Source organism: Chiloscyllium plagiosum, unplaced genomic scaffold (genome assembly GCF_037043375.1).
Source record: "Chiloscyllium plagiosum isolate Xiang-an unplaced genomic scaffold, Cpla_swu_hap1 HiC_scaffold_23, whole genome shotgun sequence".
Classification (NCBI taxonomy): Eukaryota; Metazoa; Chordata; class Chondrichthyes; order Orectolobiformes; family Hemiscylliidae; genus Chiloscyllium; species Chiloscyllium plagiosum.
The window spans coordinates 12,626,135-12,647,612 of NW_028270161.1; the positions used below are offsets into that span (position 1 = coordinate 12,626,135).

The 21,478-nt window shown below is 40.8% G+C and overlaps 1 protein-coding gene across 1 annotated transcript in view; it reads left to right on the plus strand.

Annotated features, from left to right (window-relative positions):
* The window catches only part of LOC122561844 (USP6 N-terminal-like protein), a 127,097-nt gene extending 106,398 nt beyond the window's left edge, over window positions 1-20,699 (plus strand). The window contains exons 8-9 of the mRNA XM_087999761.1: window positions 16,584-16,632; window positions 20,648-20,699. Of these exons, the coding sequence (XP_087855887.1) occupies window positions 16,584-16,632; window positions 20,648-20,683 (85 nt within the window). The 3' untranslated portion in view covers window positions 20,684-20,699. The remainder of the gene's footprint in view (window positions 1-16,583; window positions 16,633-20,647) is intronic.
* Window positions 20,700-21,478: the final 779 nt, after the last annotated feature.

Genomic DNA, 21,478 nt, shown 5'->3' on the forward strand with positions numbered 1-21,478 from the left:
CAAAGTTATGCATTTTTCTGAACTGAGGTCATGTAGTAATTAGATTAGATTTAGATTACTTAGTGTGGAAACAGGCCCTTTGGCCCAACAAGTCCACACCGACCTGCCGAAGCGCAACCCCTACATTACGGGCAATTTAGCATGGCCAATTCACCTGACCTGCACATCTTTGGACTGTGGGAGGAAACCGGAGCACCCGGAGGAAACAGACGCAGACACGGGGAGAACGTGAAAACTCCACACAGTCGCCTGAGACGGGAATTGAACCCGTGTCTCTGGCGCTGTGAGGCAGCAGTGCTAACCACTGTGCCACCGTGCCGCTCATAAATTGGTATATGAAAGGATGTCAGCATGCAAGTGGTTGCTGACAGTTCTGGAAAGATGCTGTAATATAGCCTTGGAATCAAATAGTTGAAGAAAAAATTCTTCATAATTGAGGATGCCTAACTAAAGTGAATGTACTTTAATAACTATCTATGCTTATTTGATGTACTTTGCTTGAATAGCTGAATGGGTTTTGCAAAATATATGCTTCATTAACATTATTGAGTTCTCAAAATCTATGTTTTGAAGGCATCAGTTATCTCCTGTGCTTAAGATTTAATTTCTCCTCAATTAAGATAATATTAAACAGAGATTTTAAATTGCCATGTTGACTTAGACTGATAATCTTGGTTTTTATTGAAAAGTTTGATGTTGAGACTTTTTCAGCTCAAATATTTGTTCCATTGTTAAAATGCTAGTAACTGGTTTGGATCCTCCTGTCCTTTATAACTTGACAAATGTTAACTATAATAACAAATTTCTATCTTGGACCAATATGAGAGTTAATGCATTTAACTATATTTTATGGGTTGACATTTAAAGATTGGTTTTAGATTAACCTGACAGATTTATGCTTCCTCTCAATGTAATTCACAATGTTATACAATTGTCTCTGATATGTTGGGCCGAAGGGCCTGTTTCCATACGGTAGGGAATCTAATCCTAATCTTGTACGATCTCACATTATAAGAAAATCATGCAATAGCCCCGCCATTTAAACTAATCTTGTTATAGCCATTCAGGCAAGGAAAGTTCGCATTCTACAAATAACAGTCTAAATTCTTCAATTGTGTTAAAGCCAATTTATGTTGAAGAAACACTTTTTTTTAGATTACATTACAGTGTGAAAACAGGCCCTTCAGCCCAACAAGTCCACACCGACCCACCGAAGCGTGAACCACCCATACCCCTACATTTACCCCTTAACTAAGGACAATTTAGCATGGCCAATTCACCTAACCAGCACATCTTTGGACTGTGGGAGGAAACCGGAGCACCCGGAGGAAACCCACGCAGACACGGGGAGAACGTGCAAACTCCACACAGTCAGTCGTCTGAGGCGGGAATTGAACCCGGGGTCTCTGGCGCTGTGAGGCAGCAGTGCTAACCACTGTGCCACCGTGCCGCCCATCAAATGGATTAGTGGCCCATGTGGGTTTTTTTGACAACAGATTCATGGCCATCTTTTGACTCTTAATTCCAGATAATTGAACTCAAAACTCCATCACCTGCTGTGACAGGATTTGAACCTAAATCCCCAGAGCATTTTTTGCATCTTTTTGGTTAACTGCCCACTGATAATACCACTAGGCCATTGGACCTGCTTGTTATAGCAGAACCGATTGGAATTGTATTCCATTCCATTAACACAATTTCTTATTTTTTAATGACATTATTTGGAAGGAGATTTGAGCCCTTTTCAGCAATTAAGTTTTGATACCATGCAGTTGACATTTTTTAGATCATTGCACATTAAGTTTTTTCTTATTTAAAACTATTCAAGTTTTATATTTTTACATTAACTATCGATTTGATATAATCACAGTGAACTTCCTTCAGGTGAGGTCTTAATAGCTGCAAACGTAAGAAATTAAAACAACAAAGTACTCCATTAAAACTTTTCTTTAAGATTATATTGTTGAAGGATTTCAAACTCCAGTCTCTTGAAATTAAAGCAATCCACCGATGTGAATAAGAGCATCTGTAGCTGATTCCAATCAATTGTGTGGAAACTTGTACATGTTTCTGTCTGGAGAATCATACTTTTAGATAAAATATTCACTATTGAACTGTGCACTGACAGCAATAAAAAGAAGGTAAAAACAATGACTGCAGATGCTGGAAACCAGATTCTGGATTAGTGGTGCTGAAGAGCACAGCAGTTCAGGCAGCATCCGAGGAGCAGTAAAATTGACGTTTCGGGCAAAAGCGCTTCATCAGGAATAAAGGCAGAGAGCCTAAAGCGTGGCGAGATAAGCGAGAGGAGGGTGGGGGTGGGGAGAAAGTAGCATAGAGTACAATAGGTGAGTGGGGGAGGGGATGAAGGTGATAGGGCGGGGGGAGGGTGGAGTGGATAGGTGGAAAAGAAAATAGGCAGGTAGGATAAGTCATGGGGACAGTGCTGAGCTGGAAGCTTGGAACTAGGGTGATGTGGGAGAAGGGGAAATGAGGAAACTGGTGAAGTCCACATTGATGCCCTGGGGTTGAAGTGTTCCGAGGCGGAAGATGAGGCGTTCTTCCTCAAAATGAAAACTACTTGCCTGTTAGATTTGGTGTTTTGAGGAATCTCTGTTGGTTACATACTTCAACTATAGTTTGTTATTAAATGCAATTAATAAGCCAGTTTAAATAGAAGAAATCTTGAACATTTTTAACCTTTAGTGATCCTAAAGCTGTGTTTTATTCTTACTTTAATGCATCAGCATTGAAAGATGTAACAAGACTTTATATTGGCACGAGAGAGATTTAATACAATTAATACATTAAGATTTTCTCAAATGTATGGTCCATCTACAAAGCAATTGTGACCCACGTGTGAGCTGCTTTTGCACAGTTCATGTACATATTGCCTTTATAATCCTTTCTAGCATTGAAGTTCAATAAGAAATTTGAAAACCACATGATTTTAAAAAGAAAAATGCAGCATGAGGACACTGAAGTGCACATGCTACTACCGCCTTGTATTACCTCAAAATCATTTTCACTATATGGGTCTTCCTTGATACTTTCTCCTGCCTGGTGGTTGTTTTTTATTTACAAAGCTGAGAAAAGAAATGCCTATAATTAGCAACCTGCTTTGAAAACTCTGCTCACATTTTGACAGCTGTGATAAATTGCATCATTGCAGCTTCAGTGGCAGAAGTAATGATGCCAATTTGCTTGGCATATTAGTACCTCAGTAAAATCTGTTGTAGAAGCATGAAAATTACTCCGAAGCACAACTGACTGAGTTCTGGCTTTGTTTTTGCAATGCATTTACTTTCTGGATATGGTTGTTCTGAGAACTGCATTTGTTGCTCAACCCAGTTTACTCTTGAGATGCTGGTAATGGACTCCGTTAGTGTGAATCATGTGAATTAATGCAACTTTTCACAGTGATAAATTGTGAAAATTTAATATGTTAAATTTAGATTGGTTGAATTCAATTTCTAAGTGTTGGAATTAAGTATTATATTTATCAGTAAAACTTCCTATTCCTATTGGTTGATAGCCTTATTCTCTCTTCCTTCTAAATTATTATGCTAGTCTTGTCCTAAAATAATTAACAAGCTCTTTTTATGAAATATTAGGTTAAACTTGACTTTGATGCCAGGATTAATTACAGATGTAAATTCTGAAAAGGCTCATCTTTGTATGCGCAATATATAACAAAATTGAGATTAACATTGCATTCAAATTATACTATATTTTGGGTATGTTAATTCGGCTTTCTTTTTTCTGTTATTCAAGTGGTATACACAAGTCCGTAACTCACTCGGATTTATCAACTCTTTTTGCATATATACTGTGCATGAGGCAGCTCTGAATCTTTCCTTCTGAAAGTAAAGTTGCGATTAAATTATTAACTGCACAGGTCTAAGCCTTTTTTTTTGCTTATAAACATTGGACTGCAAAATTAGTAAAATTCTAAAAATTCATGAATTTACTGCTTTCTCAATCTCCGTAAATCACTCCCATTGTTTAAACTCTAACCCATATTCACGGTCATCCCCTTCTCTTTGCCATAGTTAGGGGGATAGGTAGGAGGTTTTGTGGGAATGAGAGAAACTCACGATTGGTGTGTTGCCTCCCAGGTGCCAGGGTTCGTGATTTCTTGGATTGTTATTTTGGATTCCTTGCGGGGGAGGGGGAGCAGCCCCAAGTCCTGGAAGAAAGGTGGGAGTCTAAGGCAGAAATTTAAGTAACTAGAATGGAAGCTTAGGGCTAATACAAACATAGTTTGTTATTCCTGATTTGTTCCCCGTGCTTGTGAAGTGAACAGGGAGAGAATGAAGCTGCACACGTGGCTGCGGGGATGGTGCAGAAGGGAGGGTTTTGGATTCTTGGATAATTGGAGCTCTTTCTGGGAAAGGTGGGACCTCTACAAACAGGATGGTCTTCATCTGAACCAGAGGGGTACCAATATCCTGGGGGGAAGATTTGCAAATGCTCTTTGGGGGGATTTAAGCTAATGTAGCAAGGGAATGGGAACCTGAATTGCAGTTCTGATGTACAAGAGGTTGAGGGACTGAGGTCAAGGATAAGTTTACAAGGTTGCAAGAGGGCATCGGCAATCAGGATGTTGGTTTGAAATGTGTGTACTTCACTGCCAGGAGCATCCAGAATAAGGTGGGTGAACTTTCGATGTTGTGGCCATTTGAGAGACATGGATAGAGGAGGGACAGGAATGGTTACTGCAGATTCCAGGATTTAGATTTTCAGTAAGAGCAGTAAAATCAACATTTCGGGCAAAAGCCCTTCATCAGGCTTTTGCCCGAAACGTCAATTTTACTGCTCCTCGGATGCTGCCTGAACTGCTGTGCTTTTCCAGCACCAATCTAATCTACACTCTGGTTTCCAGCATCTGCAGTCATTGTTTTTACCTATGTTTCAGTAAGAGCAGAGAAGATGGTGGTGTGTTTAGTGGGGGGGCCTTTGCTGGTGATGGTGTCTATGGCATTGTTAACCAAGGTTCGTATTACAGCAGCTGAAATAACGTTTGAGGACTCGTCCATTGAGGTAGGTTGGGCTGAGGTTAGAAACAGGAAAGGAGGTCACTCTGTTGGGAGTTTTCTATAGGCCTCCAAATAGTTTCAGGGATGTAGAGGAAAGGATAGCAAAGATGATTGTCAACAGGAACGAGAGTAACAGGGTAGTTGTTATGGGTACTTTAAATTCCCCAGTATTGACTGGGAATACTAATTCAGTCAGTTTAGATGGGTCAGTTTTTGTTTAACCTGTGCCAGGAGGGTTTTCTGACACAGTATATAAACAGGCCAACAAGGGGCGATGCCATATTGGTTTTGATACTGGGGAATGAACCCAGCTAGGTGTTGGATTTGGAGGTAGGTGAGCACTTTAGTGATAGTGACCATAATTCAATTATGTTTACAATAGCAATGGGTAGGGATAGGTATGTACAGCAGGGAAAGAGGTATAACTGGGGGAAATGCAATTATAGAACATAGAACATTACAGCGCAGTACAGGCCCTTTGGCCCTCGATGTTGTGCCGCACTGTCATACTAATCTGAAGGCCATCCTACCTACACTATTCCATGTACGTCCATTTGCCTGTCCAATGACGACTTAAATGCACTTAAACTTGGCGAATCTACTACTGATACAGGCAAAGCATTCCATACCCTTACTACTCTGAGTAAGAGAAAATGAGGTCTGCAGATGCTGGAGATCAGAGATGGAAATGTGTTGCTGGAAAAGCGCAGCAGGTCAGGCAGCATCTAGGGAACAGGAGAATCGACGTTTCGGGCATTAATGCTCGGAACGTCGATTCTCCTGTTCCCTAGATGCTGCCTGACCTGCTGCGCTTCTCCAGCAACACATTTCCTACTCTGAGTAAAGCAACTACCTCTGACATCTGTCTTATACCTATCTCCCCTCACTTTAAAGTTGTGTCCCCTCATGTTTGCCGTCCCCACATTTGGAAAAAGGCTCTCCCTGTCCACCCTATCTAACCCTCTGATTATCTTGTATGTCTCTATTAAGTACCTCAACCATCTTCTCTCTAACAGCCTCAAGGCCCTCAGCCTTTCCTCATAAGACATTCCTTCCATACCAGGCAACATCCTAGTAAATCTCCTCTGCACCCTTTCCAAAGCTTCCACATCATTCTTATAATGTGGTGACCAGAACTGTAAACAATACTCCAAGTGTGGCCGTACCAGAGCTTTGTACAGCTGTAACATAACCTCCTGGTTCCGGAACTCAATCCCTCTATTAATAAAGGCCAAAACACTGTATGCCTTCTTAACAACCCTGTCAATTTGGGTGGCAACTTGCAGGGATCTGTGTATATGGACACTGATCTGTCTGCTCATCTGCACTCCCAAGAATCCTACCATTAGCCCAGTACTTTGCATTCCGATTACTCCGGCCAAAATGTATCACCTCACACTTGTCCACATTAAACTCCATTTGCCACCTCTCGGTCCAGCTCTGCACCCTATCTATGTCTCTCTGCAACCTACTATATCCTTCGTCACTATCCACAACCGACCTTAGTGTCGTCCGCAAATTTACTAACCCACCCTTCTGAGCCCTCATCCAGGTCATTTATAAATATGACGACCAGCAGTGGACCCAACACCGACCCTTGCAGTACGCCGCAAGTAACTGGACACCAAGATGAACATGTTCCATCAACTACAACCCTCTGTTTTCTTTCAGCAAGCCAATTACTGATCCAAACTGCTATGTCTCCCACAATCCCATTCCTCCGCATTTTGTATAATAGCCTACTGTGAGGAACCTTATCGAATGCCTTGCTGAAATCCGTATACACCACATCAACCAGTTTACTCTCATTTACCTGTTTGGTCACTTTGTCAAAAACTCAATAAGATTCGTTAGGCACAACCTACCTTCACAAAACTGTGCTGACTGTCCTTGATCAGATTATTCTTTTCTAGATGGTTATAAATCCTATCTCCTAACCTTTTCCAACACTTTACCAACAACTGAAGTGAGACTCACTGGTCTGTAATTATCAGGGTTGTCTCTACTACCCTTTTTGAACAAGGGAACCACATTTGCTATCCTCCAGTCCTCAGGCACTATTCCTGTAGACAATGATGATTTGAAGATCAATGACAAAGGCTTGGCCATCTCTTCCCTTGCTTCCCAGAGGATCCTAGGATAGATCCCATCCGGCCCAGGGGACTTGTCTATTTTCTCACACTGCAGTATTTCTAATACCTCTTCCTTGTGAACCTCAATCTCTTCTAGTCGAGATGCAAGTATCTCTGTATTTTCCTCGCCAACGTTTTCATTTTCTATAGTGATCACTGTCGAAAAATATTTATTTAGTGCTTTCCCTAGCTCCTCTGACTCCACCCACAACTTCCCACTATTATCCTTGACTGGCCCTAATTTAACTCTCGTCATTCTTTTATTCCTGACATACCTATGGAAAGCCTTAGGGTTAACTCTGATTCTATCCGCTAACAATTTCTCATGTCCCCTCCTGGCTCTTCTGAGCTCTCTTTTTAGGTCTTTCCTGACTTCCTTGTAACCCTCAAGCGCCCTGAGTTTTCACATTTTGTCCTAACATAAGCCGCCGACGCCTTCTTGACCAGAGATTCCACTTCCTTAGTAAACCACAGCTCACGCGTTCTATATCTTCCTCCCTGCCTGACAGGTACATACTTATCTAGGACACACAGGAGCTTTTCCTTGAATAAGCTGCACATTTTTAATGTGCTCATCCCCTGCAGTATCCTTCCCCATTCTACGCTTCCTAAATCTTTCCTAATTGCATCGTAATTTTCCTTCCCCCAGCTGTAACTCTTGCTCGGTGGAATACACCTATCCCTTTCCATCACTAAAGTAAACCTGACAGAATTGTGATCACTGTCTCCAAAGTGCTCACCTACTTCCAAATCTAACACCTGACCAGGCTCGTTACCCAGTACTAAATCTAAAGTGGCTTTGCCCCTTGTAGGCCTGTCTACATACTGTGTCAGGAAGCCCTCCTGCACACACTGGACAAAAACTGACCCATCTATAGTACTCGTACTGTAGTGATCCCAGTCAATATTTGGATAGTTGAAGTCCCCCATGACAACTACCCTGCTTCTCTCACTCCTATCGAGAATCATCTTTGCTATCCTTTCCTCTACGTCTCTGGGACTATTCGGAGGCCTATAGAAAACTCCCAGCATGGTGACTTCTCCATTCCTGTTTCTAACCTCAGCCTATACTACTTCAGTTAACGAGTCCCCAAACATCCTTTCTGCAACTGTAATATTGTCCCTGATCAATAATGCCACACCTCCCCCTCTTTTACCATCTTCTCTGTTCTTACTGAAACATCTGAATCCCCGGAACCTGCAACAGCCATTCCTGTCCCTGCTCTATCCATGCCTCTGTAATGGCCACAACATCGAAGTCCCAGGTACCAACCCACGCTGCCAGTTCACCCACTTTTATTATGATGCAATTAAGCCAGATTTAGGATGCATAGGATAGGGAAGGAAATTGCAGGGGATGGAAACACTTGAAATTGTGAGGCTTATTCAAAGAACAGCTACTGCGGGTCCTTGATAAGTATATCCCTATCATGCAGGGAGGTAGTTGTTGAGAGAGGGAGCCATGGTTTACTAAAGATGTTGAAGCTATTGTCAAGAGAAAAAAGAAGCCTCATGTGAAGACTCGGTTGGGGGCTTGAGAGTATTAAGTTAGCTAGAAAAGATCTAAAGAGAGGGCTAAGAAGAGCCAGGAGGGGACATGAGAAGTTGTTATCGGATAGGATCAAGGAAAGCCCGAAGGCCTTCTACAGGTCTATCAGGAATAAAAGAATGACTCGAGTAAGATTAGGGCCAATCAAAGACAGTAGTGGGAAGTTGCATGTGGAATCTGAGGACATAGGGGAAGCGCTTAATGAATACTTTTCGTCATTGGAATTCACATTGGAAAAGGACAATGTTAGTGAGAATACAGAGATACAGGCTACTAGATGGGATTGCAGTTGACAAAGAGGAGATTATAGCAATTTTGGAAGATCTGAAAATAGATAGGACCCTGGGCCGGATGAGATTTATCTTCAGATTCTCTGGGAAGCCTGGTAAGAGATTACAGAGCCTTCGGATTTGATCTTTGTGTCATCGTTGTCAACAGGAGCAGTGCCAGACGACTGGAGGATAGCAAATGTTGTTCCCTTGTTTAAGAAGGGGAGTCTGGACAACCCTGGTAATTATAGGTCAGTGAGCCTTACTTCGGTTGTGAATAAGGTGTTGGAAAAGGTTATAAGAGATAAGATTTATAATGATCTGGAAAGGATTAATTTTATTAGGGATAGCCAACACGGTTTTGTGAAGCAGAAAGTGAGGACTGCAGATGCTGGACATCAGAGTTGAAAAATGTGTTGCAGGAAAAGCGCAGCAGGTCAGGCTGCATCCAAGGAGCATGAGAAGCTGGAGATTCCTGAAGAAGGGCTTCTGCCTGAAACCTTGATTCTCCTGCTCCTTGGATGCTGCCTGACCTGCTGCGCTTTTCCAGTAACACATTTTTCACCATGGTTTTGTGAAGGGTAGGTCATGCCTCACTAACCTTATTGAGTTCTTCGAGGTGACAAAACAGGTGGATGAAGGTAAAGCGGTTGATGTGGTGTATATGGACTTGAGTAAGGCGTTTGATACAGTTTCATACAAAATACGGAGTTTCAGGATTGAAGGTGATTTCGTGGTTTGGATCAGAAATGGACCAACTGAAAGAAGACAGAGGGTGGTGGTTGATTGGAAATTTTCATCCTGGAGCTCAGTTATCAGTGGTGTGCTGCAAGGATGTGTTTTGGGTAACTGCTGTTTGTCATTTACAAAAATGATCTGGATGTGGGTGTAAAAGGATGCATTCATAAATTTGCAGATGACAGTAAGGTAGGCAGAGTTTTGGATAGTGCCGAAGGCTATTGTGGGTTAGACAGGGACAGAGGTAAGATGCAGAGCTGGGCTGAAAAGTGGAAAATGGAGTTTAATGCGGAAAAGTGTGAGGTTGTTCACTTCGGAAGAAATAACAGGGATGCAGAGTACTGGGTTAATGGTAAAATTCTTGGCAGAGTAGATGAACAGATAGATCTCAGTGTCCAGGTGCATAAATCCCTGAAAGTTGCCACCCAGGTTGATAATGTTGTTAAGAAGGCATATGGTGTGTTGGCATTTATTGGTAGAGGTTGGCGCAACATCGAGGGCCGAAGGACCTGTACTGCACTATAACGATCCATATTCTATGTTCTATAGATTTGCTATTTCAGTAGTTTCAGTCTTAGATAAGTCCATTTCCGATTGTTTCTTTATATTGTTCACCACTCTCACTCCCTTCCGTCCCTTATCCTAAATCTTGTATTCATCCCTTGAAAATATCTATATCCCAATTTGTTAACAAGTGGACCTTCAAAATCCCAAAAATAGAGCCTTTGGCCCTTCATTTGTCACAATGCCTCTGCAAAATAACTCAATCATGTCTTCAGGGCAACAACTCTCCTTTTATCCTAGTTCCCATTTACTTCTCTCCTCACACTGCCCCCCATTATGGCTTTGATCACAGCTCATTGAAAGGACATGGATGTGAAAGGATATGGCTTGGTTATACATTGCAAGGCCTGCCTGGACTGTTTAAAATGCTACCATGTGTTTCATCAGTGAAAATCATTCACTATTCTAGAATAATCCTGGAATGCAAGGATAATCCCCAGCTTTATTTCCTCAATTATAGACCATCTTTTTAAACCCTTTTACCCTGTCCCTGCAATTCTTATCTCCAACAGTAAATACAAGAAACTCATAAACTTCATCGCTGAGATCAAGACCATCCAATCAGCCTTCTCTGCCTCGAATCTGCATTCTACTACGTCACCTAACCAAACTTCCTTTTAATGCCCTTGCCCTGGCTCTGAGCAGTCATGTTTCTCTTGTTTTCCCTTCATCTTGCCACATGCCCTCAGAGTTTATTTTCTCTAAAATCCGTCTTCTGCTTGCTCAAATAAAAACAAAGTGCTGGAGAAATGCAGCAAGTCTAGCTGTATCTATCGAGAGAGAAATTGTAAATAGTTAGTCAAGTGACTCTTCTTTTGAGCCCTGTTCCCTCGATCCTATTCTCATTAAGTGCTGATTACTCAACTTCCTCTCCTGTCCTTCACGTTAGCCAGTTCTTTCTCTTCAGATGCTATACCTCTCTCCTTTTAAGTCTGCTGTCATCACCACTCTCCTAAGAAAAAAGACTCCTCTTGACCACACCATCCTCACAACCTGATGTCCCATCTCTAAACTCTGATTTCTCTCCACAGTCTTTGAATGTATGTCGCCTCCCAAATCCATTTACTTCCTCCTTGGGCTTATTTCAGTCCCATGAATTAGGTTTTTGCCCTGCCATGCACCAAACAGCTGTACTCAAAGTCACAAATGGCAGGATTCTGGGTAATCCAGGGTGGAGGACAGGAAAAGTTTCTGGCTGTACCAGGCTGGTCCTTTTTTGAGGTATTTAGTTGGAGGTGATTTCCTCAAATTCCAGGAGCAGCAATTATTGTTTTATATGCTGTTGCATTGTTTTGGAACTTAAGAAGAAAAAAAAGTCAAAACAACAGCATTTTTAAAAGGGAGAAGGATAAAGGCAGCACATGGTCAGTGAAGGAGAGAGAAAGAGAAAGAAACCCACACTGTTAACTGATACAGCAGTGAACCTGAGCAGTTACTGCCATTGCTGTTTGAATTCATGCATCGCTGGATATCGGAGCACGCCTAGGAAATCTTAACAAACAGTGAAATTCACAACTGATCTAGGAGGAACCTGTTTGGGAGAGGTTACAGCACCGCAACAGATAAGTGAATAGTTTTCAGTATAGCCTTGCTGTAAATCTACAATAGTGAGTTCTTTATTGATTAAATATTTTATTGAGATATGTCTCTTAAGTCATAAGTGTTAAGTTAGCTTGGAGCATTGTAGAAGAATAAGATAGTGCTATTTTCTGGGTCTGTAGATTGGAAGAAGCAAAAATGGCCTTTAGTACAGTGATATGCTCTTCTTGTCGGATATGGGAGTTTAGGGAGAGTTTGCATGTTAGTGAGGATTATATCTGCAACAAATGCCATTGTTTGCTAATCCTGTTATATCGAATAGATTGGTTGGAGTGACATGGAACGGTTGGAGACAATGAGGAATTTACAAGAGCAAGGGGGTGTGATGGATGGCAGTTTATAGGGAGAAGTACTAATTTCAAATAAGTATGCTGTTTTGGAAAATGTAAGAGGTGATAGATTCTCTGGGGAATGTAGCACAAACAGCCAAGTTTCTGGTACCAAGACAGGCTCGAATGAAATGAGGGGTATGTCGGGTTCCAAGCAATCGATTGTGTTAGGGGACTTTCTAGTCAGAGGCACAGACAGATGTTTCTGTGGCTAGCAGCAAAAAATCAGAATGACGTGTTGCCTCCCTGGTGTCAGGATCAAGGATCTCTCAGAGAGGGTGCAGAATGTTCTCAAATGGGAGAGGGACCAGTTTGAGGTTGTTGGACACATTGGAACCAATGACATAGAAGGGCAAAGGATGAGATTCTGAAGGGAGAATATAGAAAGTTAGGCAGGAATTTAAAAAAGAAGTCTTCGAGGGGAGTAATATCTGGATTACTCCTGATGCTATGAGCTAATGAGTGTAGGAATAGGAAGATAGAGCAGATGAATGTGTGGCTGAGGAGCTGGTGTATGGGAGAAGGATTCACATTTTTGGATCATTGGAATCTCTTCTGGAGTAGAAGTGACCTGTACAAGAAGGACAGATTGTACCTGAATTGGAAGGGGACTAATATACTGACAGGGAGATTTGTGAGAGCTGCTCAGGAGGATTTAAACTAGTAAGGTGGGGGAGTGGGACTCGGGGAGATAGTGAGGAAAGAGATCAATCTGAGACTGGCACAGTTGAGAAAAGAAGCGAGTCAAACAGTCAGGGCAGGCAGGGACAAAGCAGAGGACAAGGTAGGACTGATAAATTAAACTGCATTTATTTCAGTGTAGGAGATCTAACAGGGAAGGCAGATGAACTCAGGGCATGGTTAGGAACATGGGACTCTGGTATTATAGCGATTATAGAAACATGGCTCAGGGATGGACAGGACTGGCAGCTACAGGAAGGATAGAAAGGGAGGCAAAAGAGGAGGGGGAGTGGCATTTTTGATAGTGATACAGCTGTACCTAGGGAGGTTATTCCCAGAAATACATTTGGGTGGAACTGAGAAATAAAAAAGGGATTGTATTATACACCACCTAATAGTCAGCGGTAAATTGAGACATAAACTTGAAAGGAGATCTCCGTTATCTTTAAGAATAATAGGCTGGTTGTGTTGGGGGATTTTAACTTTCCAAACATAGACTGGAATTGCCATAATGTTAAGAGTTTTGATGGAGAGGAATTTAAGTGTGTACAAGAAACTTTTCTGAGTCAGTATGTGGATGTACCTATGAGGAAAGTGCAAAACTTGACCTACTCTTGGGAAATGAGGAAGGGTAGGTGACTGAGGTGTCAGTGGGGGAGCACTTTGGGGCTAGCGACCATAATTAGAATATAGAACATAGTAAAGTACAGCACAGAACAGGCCCTTTGGCCCACGATGTTGTGCCAAGATTTAATCCTAATGTAAAATAAAGTAACTTAACCTACGCACCCCTCAACTCACTGCTATCCATGTGTATATCCAGCAGTCGCTTAAATGTCCCCAATGACTCTGCTTCCACCACCACAGCTGGCAATGCATTCCATGCATTCACAACACTCTGCGTAAAGAACCTACCTCTGACGTCTCCTTTATACCTTCCTCCTAATATCTTCAAACTATGACTTCTTGTACCAGTCAATCCTGCCCTGGGGAAAAGTCTCTGGCTATTCCTCTCATTATTTTGTACACCTCGGTCAGGTCTCTTCTCTTCCTCTTTCTCTCTAGAAAGAAAGTCCGAGCTTATTCAACCTTTCTTTGTAAAGCAAGCCCTCCAGTCCAGGCAGCATCCTGGTAAACCTTTGCACCCTCTCCGAAGCCTCTGTATCTTTCTATAGCAGAGCAACCAGAAGTGGACACAGTATTCTAAGTGTGGTCTCACCAGGGACTTGTAGAGCTGCAGCAAAACCTCACGGCTCTTAAACTCGGTCCCCCTGTTAATAAAAGCCAAAACACCATATGGTTTTTTTTAACAACTCTATCTCCTTGGGTGGCAACTTTGAGAGATCTATTTACTTGCACACCCAGATCCCTCTGTTCCTCCACACTGCCAAGAATCCTGTCTTTAATCCTACATTCAGCATTCGAGTTCGACCTTCCAAAATGCATCACTTTGCATTTATCCAGGTTGAACTCCATCTTCCATTTCTCAGCCCAGTTCTGCATCCTGTCTATGTCGCCCCGCAGCCTGCATTAGCCTTCTATCGATGACACCTCCAACCTTTGTGTCATCTGCAAATTTACTAACCCACCCCTCAACCTCCTCATCCGAGTAATTACAAAGAGCAGAGGCCCAAGAACAGAGCCCTGCGGGACCCCATTCAACACTCCTCCAGGCAGGATACTTTCCATCTAAAACCACTTTCTGCCTTCTGTCAGCCAGCCAATTCTGAATCCAGATAGCCAAATCTCCCTGTATCCCATACTTCCTGACTTTATGAATGAGCCTACCATGGGGAACCCTATCAAATGCCTTGCTGAAGTCTATATACACCACATCCACTGTTCGACTGTCATCGACCTGTCTTGACGCCTCCTCAAAAACTCAAACGATTTGTGAGCCATGACCTGCCCCTTACAAAGCCATGCTGACTGCCTTTAATCACACTATGCTTTGCCAAATAGTCATAAATCCTATCCCTCAGAATTCTTTCCAAAACTTTGCTGACCACAGACATAAGACTGATTGGTCTGTAATTGCCAGGGATTTCCCTATTACCCTTCTTGAAAAGAGGAACAACATTCGCTTCCTTCCAATCCTCCAGTACGACACCTATGGAAAGTGAAGAGGCAAATATCCTCGCCAGCGGCTTGGCAACCTCCTTTCTCACTTTCCGGAGCAGCCTAGGATAAATCTGGTCTGGCCCTGGGGACTTATCATCTTAATGTTTTCCAAACTTTCTAGCACATCAGCTTCATCAATCATGATCTGGTCAAGACTGTATCCCAGCTCCTCTAAGTTTTCATTTACAACAAGTTCCCTTTCCTTGGTGAAAACCGAAGCAAAAACTCATTTAGGGCTTCCCCTATCTGCTCAGACTCCGCACAAGTTCGCTAGCATAGCTTGACTTTTCTATTTCCGTTGACCTACTACTGAAACCTTCACCTTTATTACCTCTAAACTTGACTGTTCCAACACACTTCTGGCTGGTCTCTCTCACTGTGCACTTTGTAAGCTTGATGTCATCCAAATGCAAGTCCTTTTCTGCCAACTTTGTAATCACTGATCTTGATTGGCTCCCAGTCAAACAGGGTCTTGGTTTTGAAATATTCATGCTAGTTTTCAAATTTTCCCATGGCCTTAGCTGCCTATTTTTGCACTCACCTTCAGACCTTAGAATATACTTGTGTATTCCTCGTCATAATTTCTCCATTATTAATTCCTGTGTCTTCAGTTATCTGGGCCCCAAGGTCTGGACTTCCTCACCACTCCAACTCTCTGTGCGCCTTCCATCTTTTCTTTAAGACAGTTCTTAAAACTTACTGTTTTAGTCTAGGTTTTGGACATGTGATGTAATATCTGCTGTGAGATTCATGTTATAATACCCTTTATTTTATAATACCATTGTGAAACATCTTGTATTTAATTACTTCCATGCGTCAAAAGTACTGTAGGAAGTGTAAGTTGTTAAAATTACACCAGAAATTTCATATGCTAATATGTTGGCTGACTATCTGCTATTTTGTCTTGTCTGCACATATGAATTTAGATATTGTGTTTATTTAATGTGTCACTTGGTGGTTAATAATGCTACAGAATAGTATTTTTGTGGAATTTCTAGACATGTAAGGATCTGCATCCAAGAATACCAGTGGTCTGAGGGACTCAGTGAGGCCATGTGACAGTGGCATCAAAGATGGAATAATTAAAGTAATAATAATAATGAAAGCTGATGGTAGCAAGTAGTGAAATATCTTCTCCAGGACTGCTTGAAGAAATAACAAAGATGATTTGGTATTATTAACTAACAAATAGAAGAGATGCCATGATGTTTTGGATAGATTTTAAGATGCGTATACTCAGTGTCAATTATTTGCAAGGTTAAGTTCAATAACTTGCGTTCTTTACTTTTCTCTAAAGGTTTCTGTCTTAATGTCTTCTGTTGATTGCTATACTAGATACAATTAGAAAGATGAAATTTGAATGTTGGCTGTTCAAGAATCACCCAGAATTGTTTCTTGTAAATGTCCAGAGTAGCACTTTGCTTCTTTATTTAGCCACAGGAGCCTTTACATGCACAAACATGTCTTTAGAATTGAGGAAGATGTTGTGAATCAATATGTTTATATTCAATATAGCTGAAATCAAAATTCATAAGTAATTAGTTTATATTTTTCTTCTACAGGCAACAAGCTTTGTTCCACGTTTTAGCTGCTTATTCCATGTATAACACGGTATGTTTCTTAGTCGTCTGTATTTTAGATGAGATTTCGAAGCAAATTGTTCCTTTTCTGGTTCATATTGATTTTCTGAAAGATATGATATGTACAATGCTTTTGTAATGAAACTAATAAAGATGATTTTCATGATGCACAGTTATAATAAAGTGATTGCTGAAATGCCTGATTTTGAAACAATGGTGGTGTCAGGGAGAATATAATTCAGTGTGAAGAATGTTTGAAGGATATTAAGTTTTTTTTTAGTATTTAAACTTTTTGAAAGAATTTAACCCTGCCAGGTGAATATTCATTGTGAACATAAAATTCTTCAATTGTTCTTCAGTAATCATGCATTAAAACATGTCACTGCTATTTGTTTTGTGGAGTGACAATGGGACACAATCTTCTGAATTTTAATCTATTTAATTCATTAACTTCGCAAATATGTTGTAAGTGAACATTAGCAAGGTACATCTAGAACAGAAGGACCTCACTCAACCTAACTGATCCATGTCCATATTTATGCTCTGCACAAGCCTCTTTATCGACCCCTACAGACAAAGATAATGCTCATCAATAGATCAACTATCCTTTCCCCCATCATGTCTATCCAGCTTTCCCTTAAAATGCATCCATGGTATTTGTATCAATACATTCATGTTTCACCAGGTTGGGGTTGCTAATGAAAAAGGTTATGATTATGCATACTGAATTTCCCCACTGTCCACATCCCTGGGATTACCACTGACCAAAAAACTCAACTGGACTCACCACGTAAACATAGCGGCTACAAGTGCAGGTCAGAGACTAGGGATACTGCATCGAGTAACTCACCTCCTGACACCCCAAATTCTAAAGCCCAAATCAGGAATGTGATGGAATACTTGCCAGGATGGGTGCAGTGCCAACAACACTCAAGAAGCTTGACACCATTCAGGACAAAGCAACCCATTTGATTGGCAGCGCATCTAAAACATTCAATACCTCCACCACTGGCGCTCAGTAGCAGCAGTGTGTACTATCTACAAGATGCACTGTAGAAATTCACCAAACATCCTAAACAGCATCTTCCAAATCCACGACCACTTCCATTCAGAAGGACAAGGGCACAGGTCCTTGGGAGTACCACCACCTGTAAGTTTCCCTCCAAGGCACTCACCACTCCGACTTGGAAATATGCCGCCGTTCCTTCAGTCGTTGGGTCAAAATCTTGGAATTCCCTCCCTACTGACTTCGTGGGTTAACCCACAGCAAGTGGATTGCAACAATTCAAGAAGGCAGCTCACCACCACCTTTTCAAGGACAAATAAGGATGGGCTATCAATGCTGGCCATTCATTGACACTCAAGTTTGACAAATGAATAAAAAAAGTGGTTCCACACCTTGGCTGCATTTTTTACTAACCAGGTTTCTCATGAAATCTATATTGTTTTTGTTAATGGTTATTTATATGGCTCCAACTCTGGTCTCCTTTGCAAGTGGAAATGCCAGCTCAATATCTAATATATCAAACCTTTTCATAATTTTAAACAAATTTAACTGGTTTACCCTATCTATCATAAAAAAATCCCCAGCCTGGTCAGTTTCCCTGAAGTTCAGTTCTGCTATCGTTACAATAGTTCTTTTTCACCTTTACCAATAGGCATGGGTGCATGGCCTTTCTTTTGATAAAGAGGCCAAAACGTTCACAGTGTAATAAATGTTATAATTACATGAGTTTAGCATCACTCTGTTATAGATCAGTCTCTCCAGAAATAAGCCACAGTGCTTTGTTGCCTTTTTTTATGCTCTTATTAACTTGTGTCACTATTTGGGCTGTATGCTTCAGACACTTGTTTGTGGCCCACATATTATTCCTACCAAAATGTTTTTACCTCTCGGTAATCTAGCACACAGATAATTAAGAAATCTAATGGAACGTTGGCCCTTATTTCAACGGGGTTGGAGTATTAGAGTAGGATAATCTTACTATAACTGTAAGAAGTGCTGGTGAGACCACACCTGGAGTACTGTGAGCCGTTTTGGTCCCCTTACTGAAGGAAAGATAGTGTTACATTGGAGGCTGTTCAGAGAAGGTTTACAAGGATAATCTCCAGTATGGACTGATTGCCTTTGGAGCAAAGGATTCTCTTCACTAGAGTGTAGAAGAATTAGAGGTGATCTCATTGAAACATATAGGATTCTTAAGGGGCTTTTCAGGATAAATGTTGACAGGATGGTTTACCTCATGGAAGTGTCTAGGACCAGAGGGCAAAGTCTCAGAATAAAGGGGCACCAATTTAAGACTGAGTCAAGGAGGAAATCCTTCTTAAGGTTGAGAGTCTTTGATGCTCCTTTGCCACAGAGAGGTGCCAGGAGCAGAATCCATCTATATATTTAAGGTTGACAGAGATTCTTGATCAGTAGAGTGAGAAAGGACAGGAATGTCAGAATCAATCATGATCCTATTGAATGGCAGAGCAGGCTCAAGGACCTAAATAGGCTACTTTCGTTCCTATTTCATATTGCCTTATGGTATAATCTATGTTGAAATTCTTTTGTCAATTATGTACCTATTTTGCTAATTTATTCATGTTTTATTGAAGACCTCTCCTTTGTTAACTACATCCCATATTTTGGTTCCATGTGCAAATTTTGAAATTGTGCTTCTGTTTTATGAGCCCAAGTCATTTACCCAAATAGTGAACGACAGGGATTCCAGTACCAATCCATATGGATCACTACTTAGGACTACTTGCCAATCTGAGTAACTACATTTAAACCTAACTTTCAGTTTGGAACCAGCTTTCTATTCAACTTGGCCCCTGATTCCTTGTGCTTTGACCTGGTCAATAATCCATTATATAGCTCCTCAACTGTTTGAAAATCCAAATATATTATATTTGCTGTGTTTCCTTTATTTTTCGTTTCTATTAATTCAAAGACTTCATGAAGGCTCATCAAGTCTAGTGCCCCGTTTTGTTTCTCAAACTGTTTTTCAGTTTCTAGAAGTTTTTCTATTGCATCTTGGATTGAAAATTCCGTTATCTTCCCTGTCATCGGATGAGGTTGCCATGAAGGACACTCGTCTTTAATCTCTCCCCTTGTTTGAGGCGTGGTGACCCTCAAGTTAAATAACCATCAGAGGGCTCTATTGAGAGAGCAGTCCTATGGTCATATGACAACTTTACTGAGATATTAGTGGATCATTTCATTCATTTGTCTCTGTGAATTATATTATCTGTCCCTCCATCTCCTACAACTATTCCCTTTTTCACAGAATTTTAAATGCAGGTAATAGTGAATTGGCATTGAATATGTGTGGATACACTTCTCTAAGCAGAGGATTTTATTCTCATTAGTCAACTATATATGAATATACCAAGAACGATCAGGAATAGACCATTTAACCCCTCGAGCTTTCTCAGCCATTTAATAAGACCATGGCTTATCTGATCATAAATCCACATTTCTACCTGCGCTAATCTTTCATCCCTTCTTTGCCAGAAAGCATCTATTCTGCCTTAACAATATTTAAAGATTCTGCTTTCACTGCTTTTTCAGAAAAAAAAACACTTACAAAGAGTCTCAGCTCTACCCAAGAAAAAATTTTGCTTAATCTGTTTTAAAAGGGCAACTTCTGAATTTTAAACAGTGACCGCTAGTAATAGATGAATAGATGTGAGAAGGAACATCTTCTGCACATCTACCCTGTAAAGACCCCTTAGTGTGTCATATGTTTAAATCAAGTCTAAATCTTCTAAAGTCCTGCAGATACAAATCTGGTCTGTTAAACTTGTCCTCACAAAACAATCCATCCATTTCAGATATTAGTCTAGAAAGCCTGCTTTGCTGTTTCTAAAGTATCTGTATCTTTCCTTAAACAAGGTGACCAGTACTGTATAGAGGACTTCAGTTGTGTTTTCACCAATGCCCTATCTTACTGAAGCATAGTCTCCCTACTTTTGGATCTAATTTTTCTTGCAACAGATGATAGCGTACTATTACATTGCTGTACTTGTATAATCTCCTTTTGCGGTTCATGCTTTAGGATATACAGATCCTACTGCAACTCCGAGCTCTATAATCTCTCACCTTTCAGGTAATTTTTTTTTATTCTTCCTGCTAAAATGAACAATTTTGCATTCTCCCACATTTTGCTCATTGTTTGCTCAATTAACCTATCCATATCCTTTTGTAGATTCCTTCACAACTTCCAACCAATCTTTGTATCATAAGCAAATTTAGCAACTATACCTTTGGTCCCTTCATTCAAGTAATGTATATAAATTGTAAAGAGTTGAGGTCTCAGTACAGATACCTCTCACACACCACTTGTTTCAAGCAACCTGAAAAAGATCCATTCGTACCAATTCTGTACTTCCTGTTAGCCGGCCAATCTCTATGCTAATATGCTGCACTCCCCAACCCCAACATGAGCTGTAGTTTATCAATTAACCCTGTTTCCCACGTGAAATATCTTTGTATCTTTTTGAATTTTTTTCTAACTTTGCTTCAATCATGTTTGGAGTGAATGCTGAGAAAAAATTAAGGTTTCTGTCATTTTGCTATTATTATCTATCAGCTTATCATACCTAATTCCTTTAATGGCACCACTGTTATCCTTGTGTTTCTTTGTTTGTAATTATTCAGTATTATGCTATTTTTTATGTTCTTCAGTAGTGTAATATTATAGTTTTCCTTTGCCTTCCTTTATTAAATTAATTTCAGACTTGTCAGAACTTTTTAACAGTTAAATATGCCACCCTTTGTAAATCTGGTTCTCTATAGCTAGAAAATATGTCCATTTTTGCACTGCTGCCTTTTAGCAGAAGTTCATATTTTGACAGTCATTAACACATCTGGTACCTCTGTTACATTG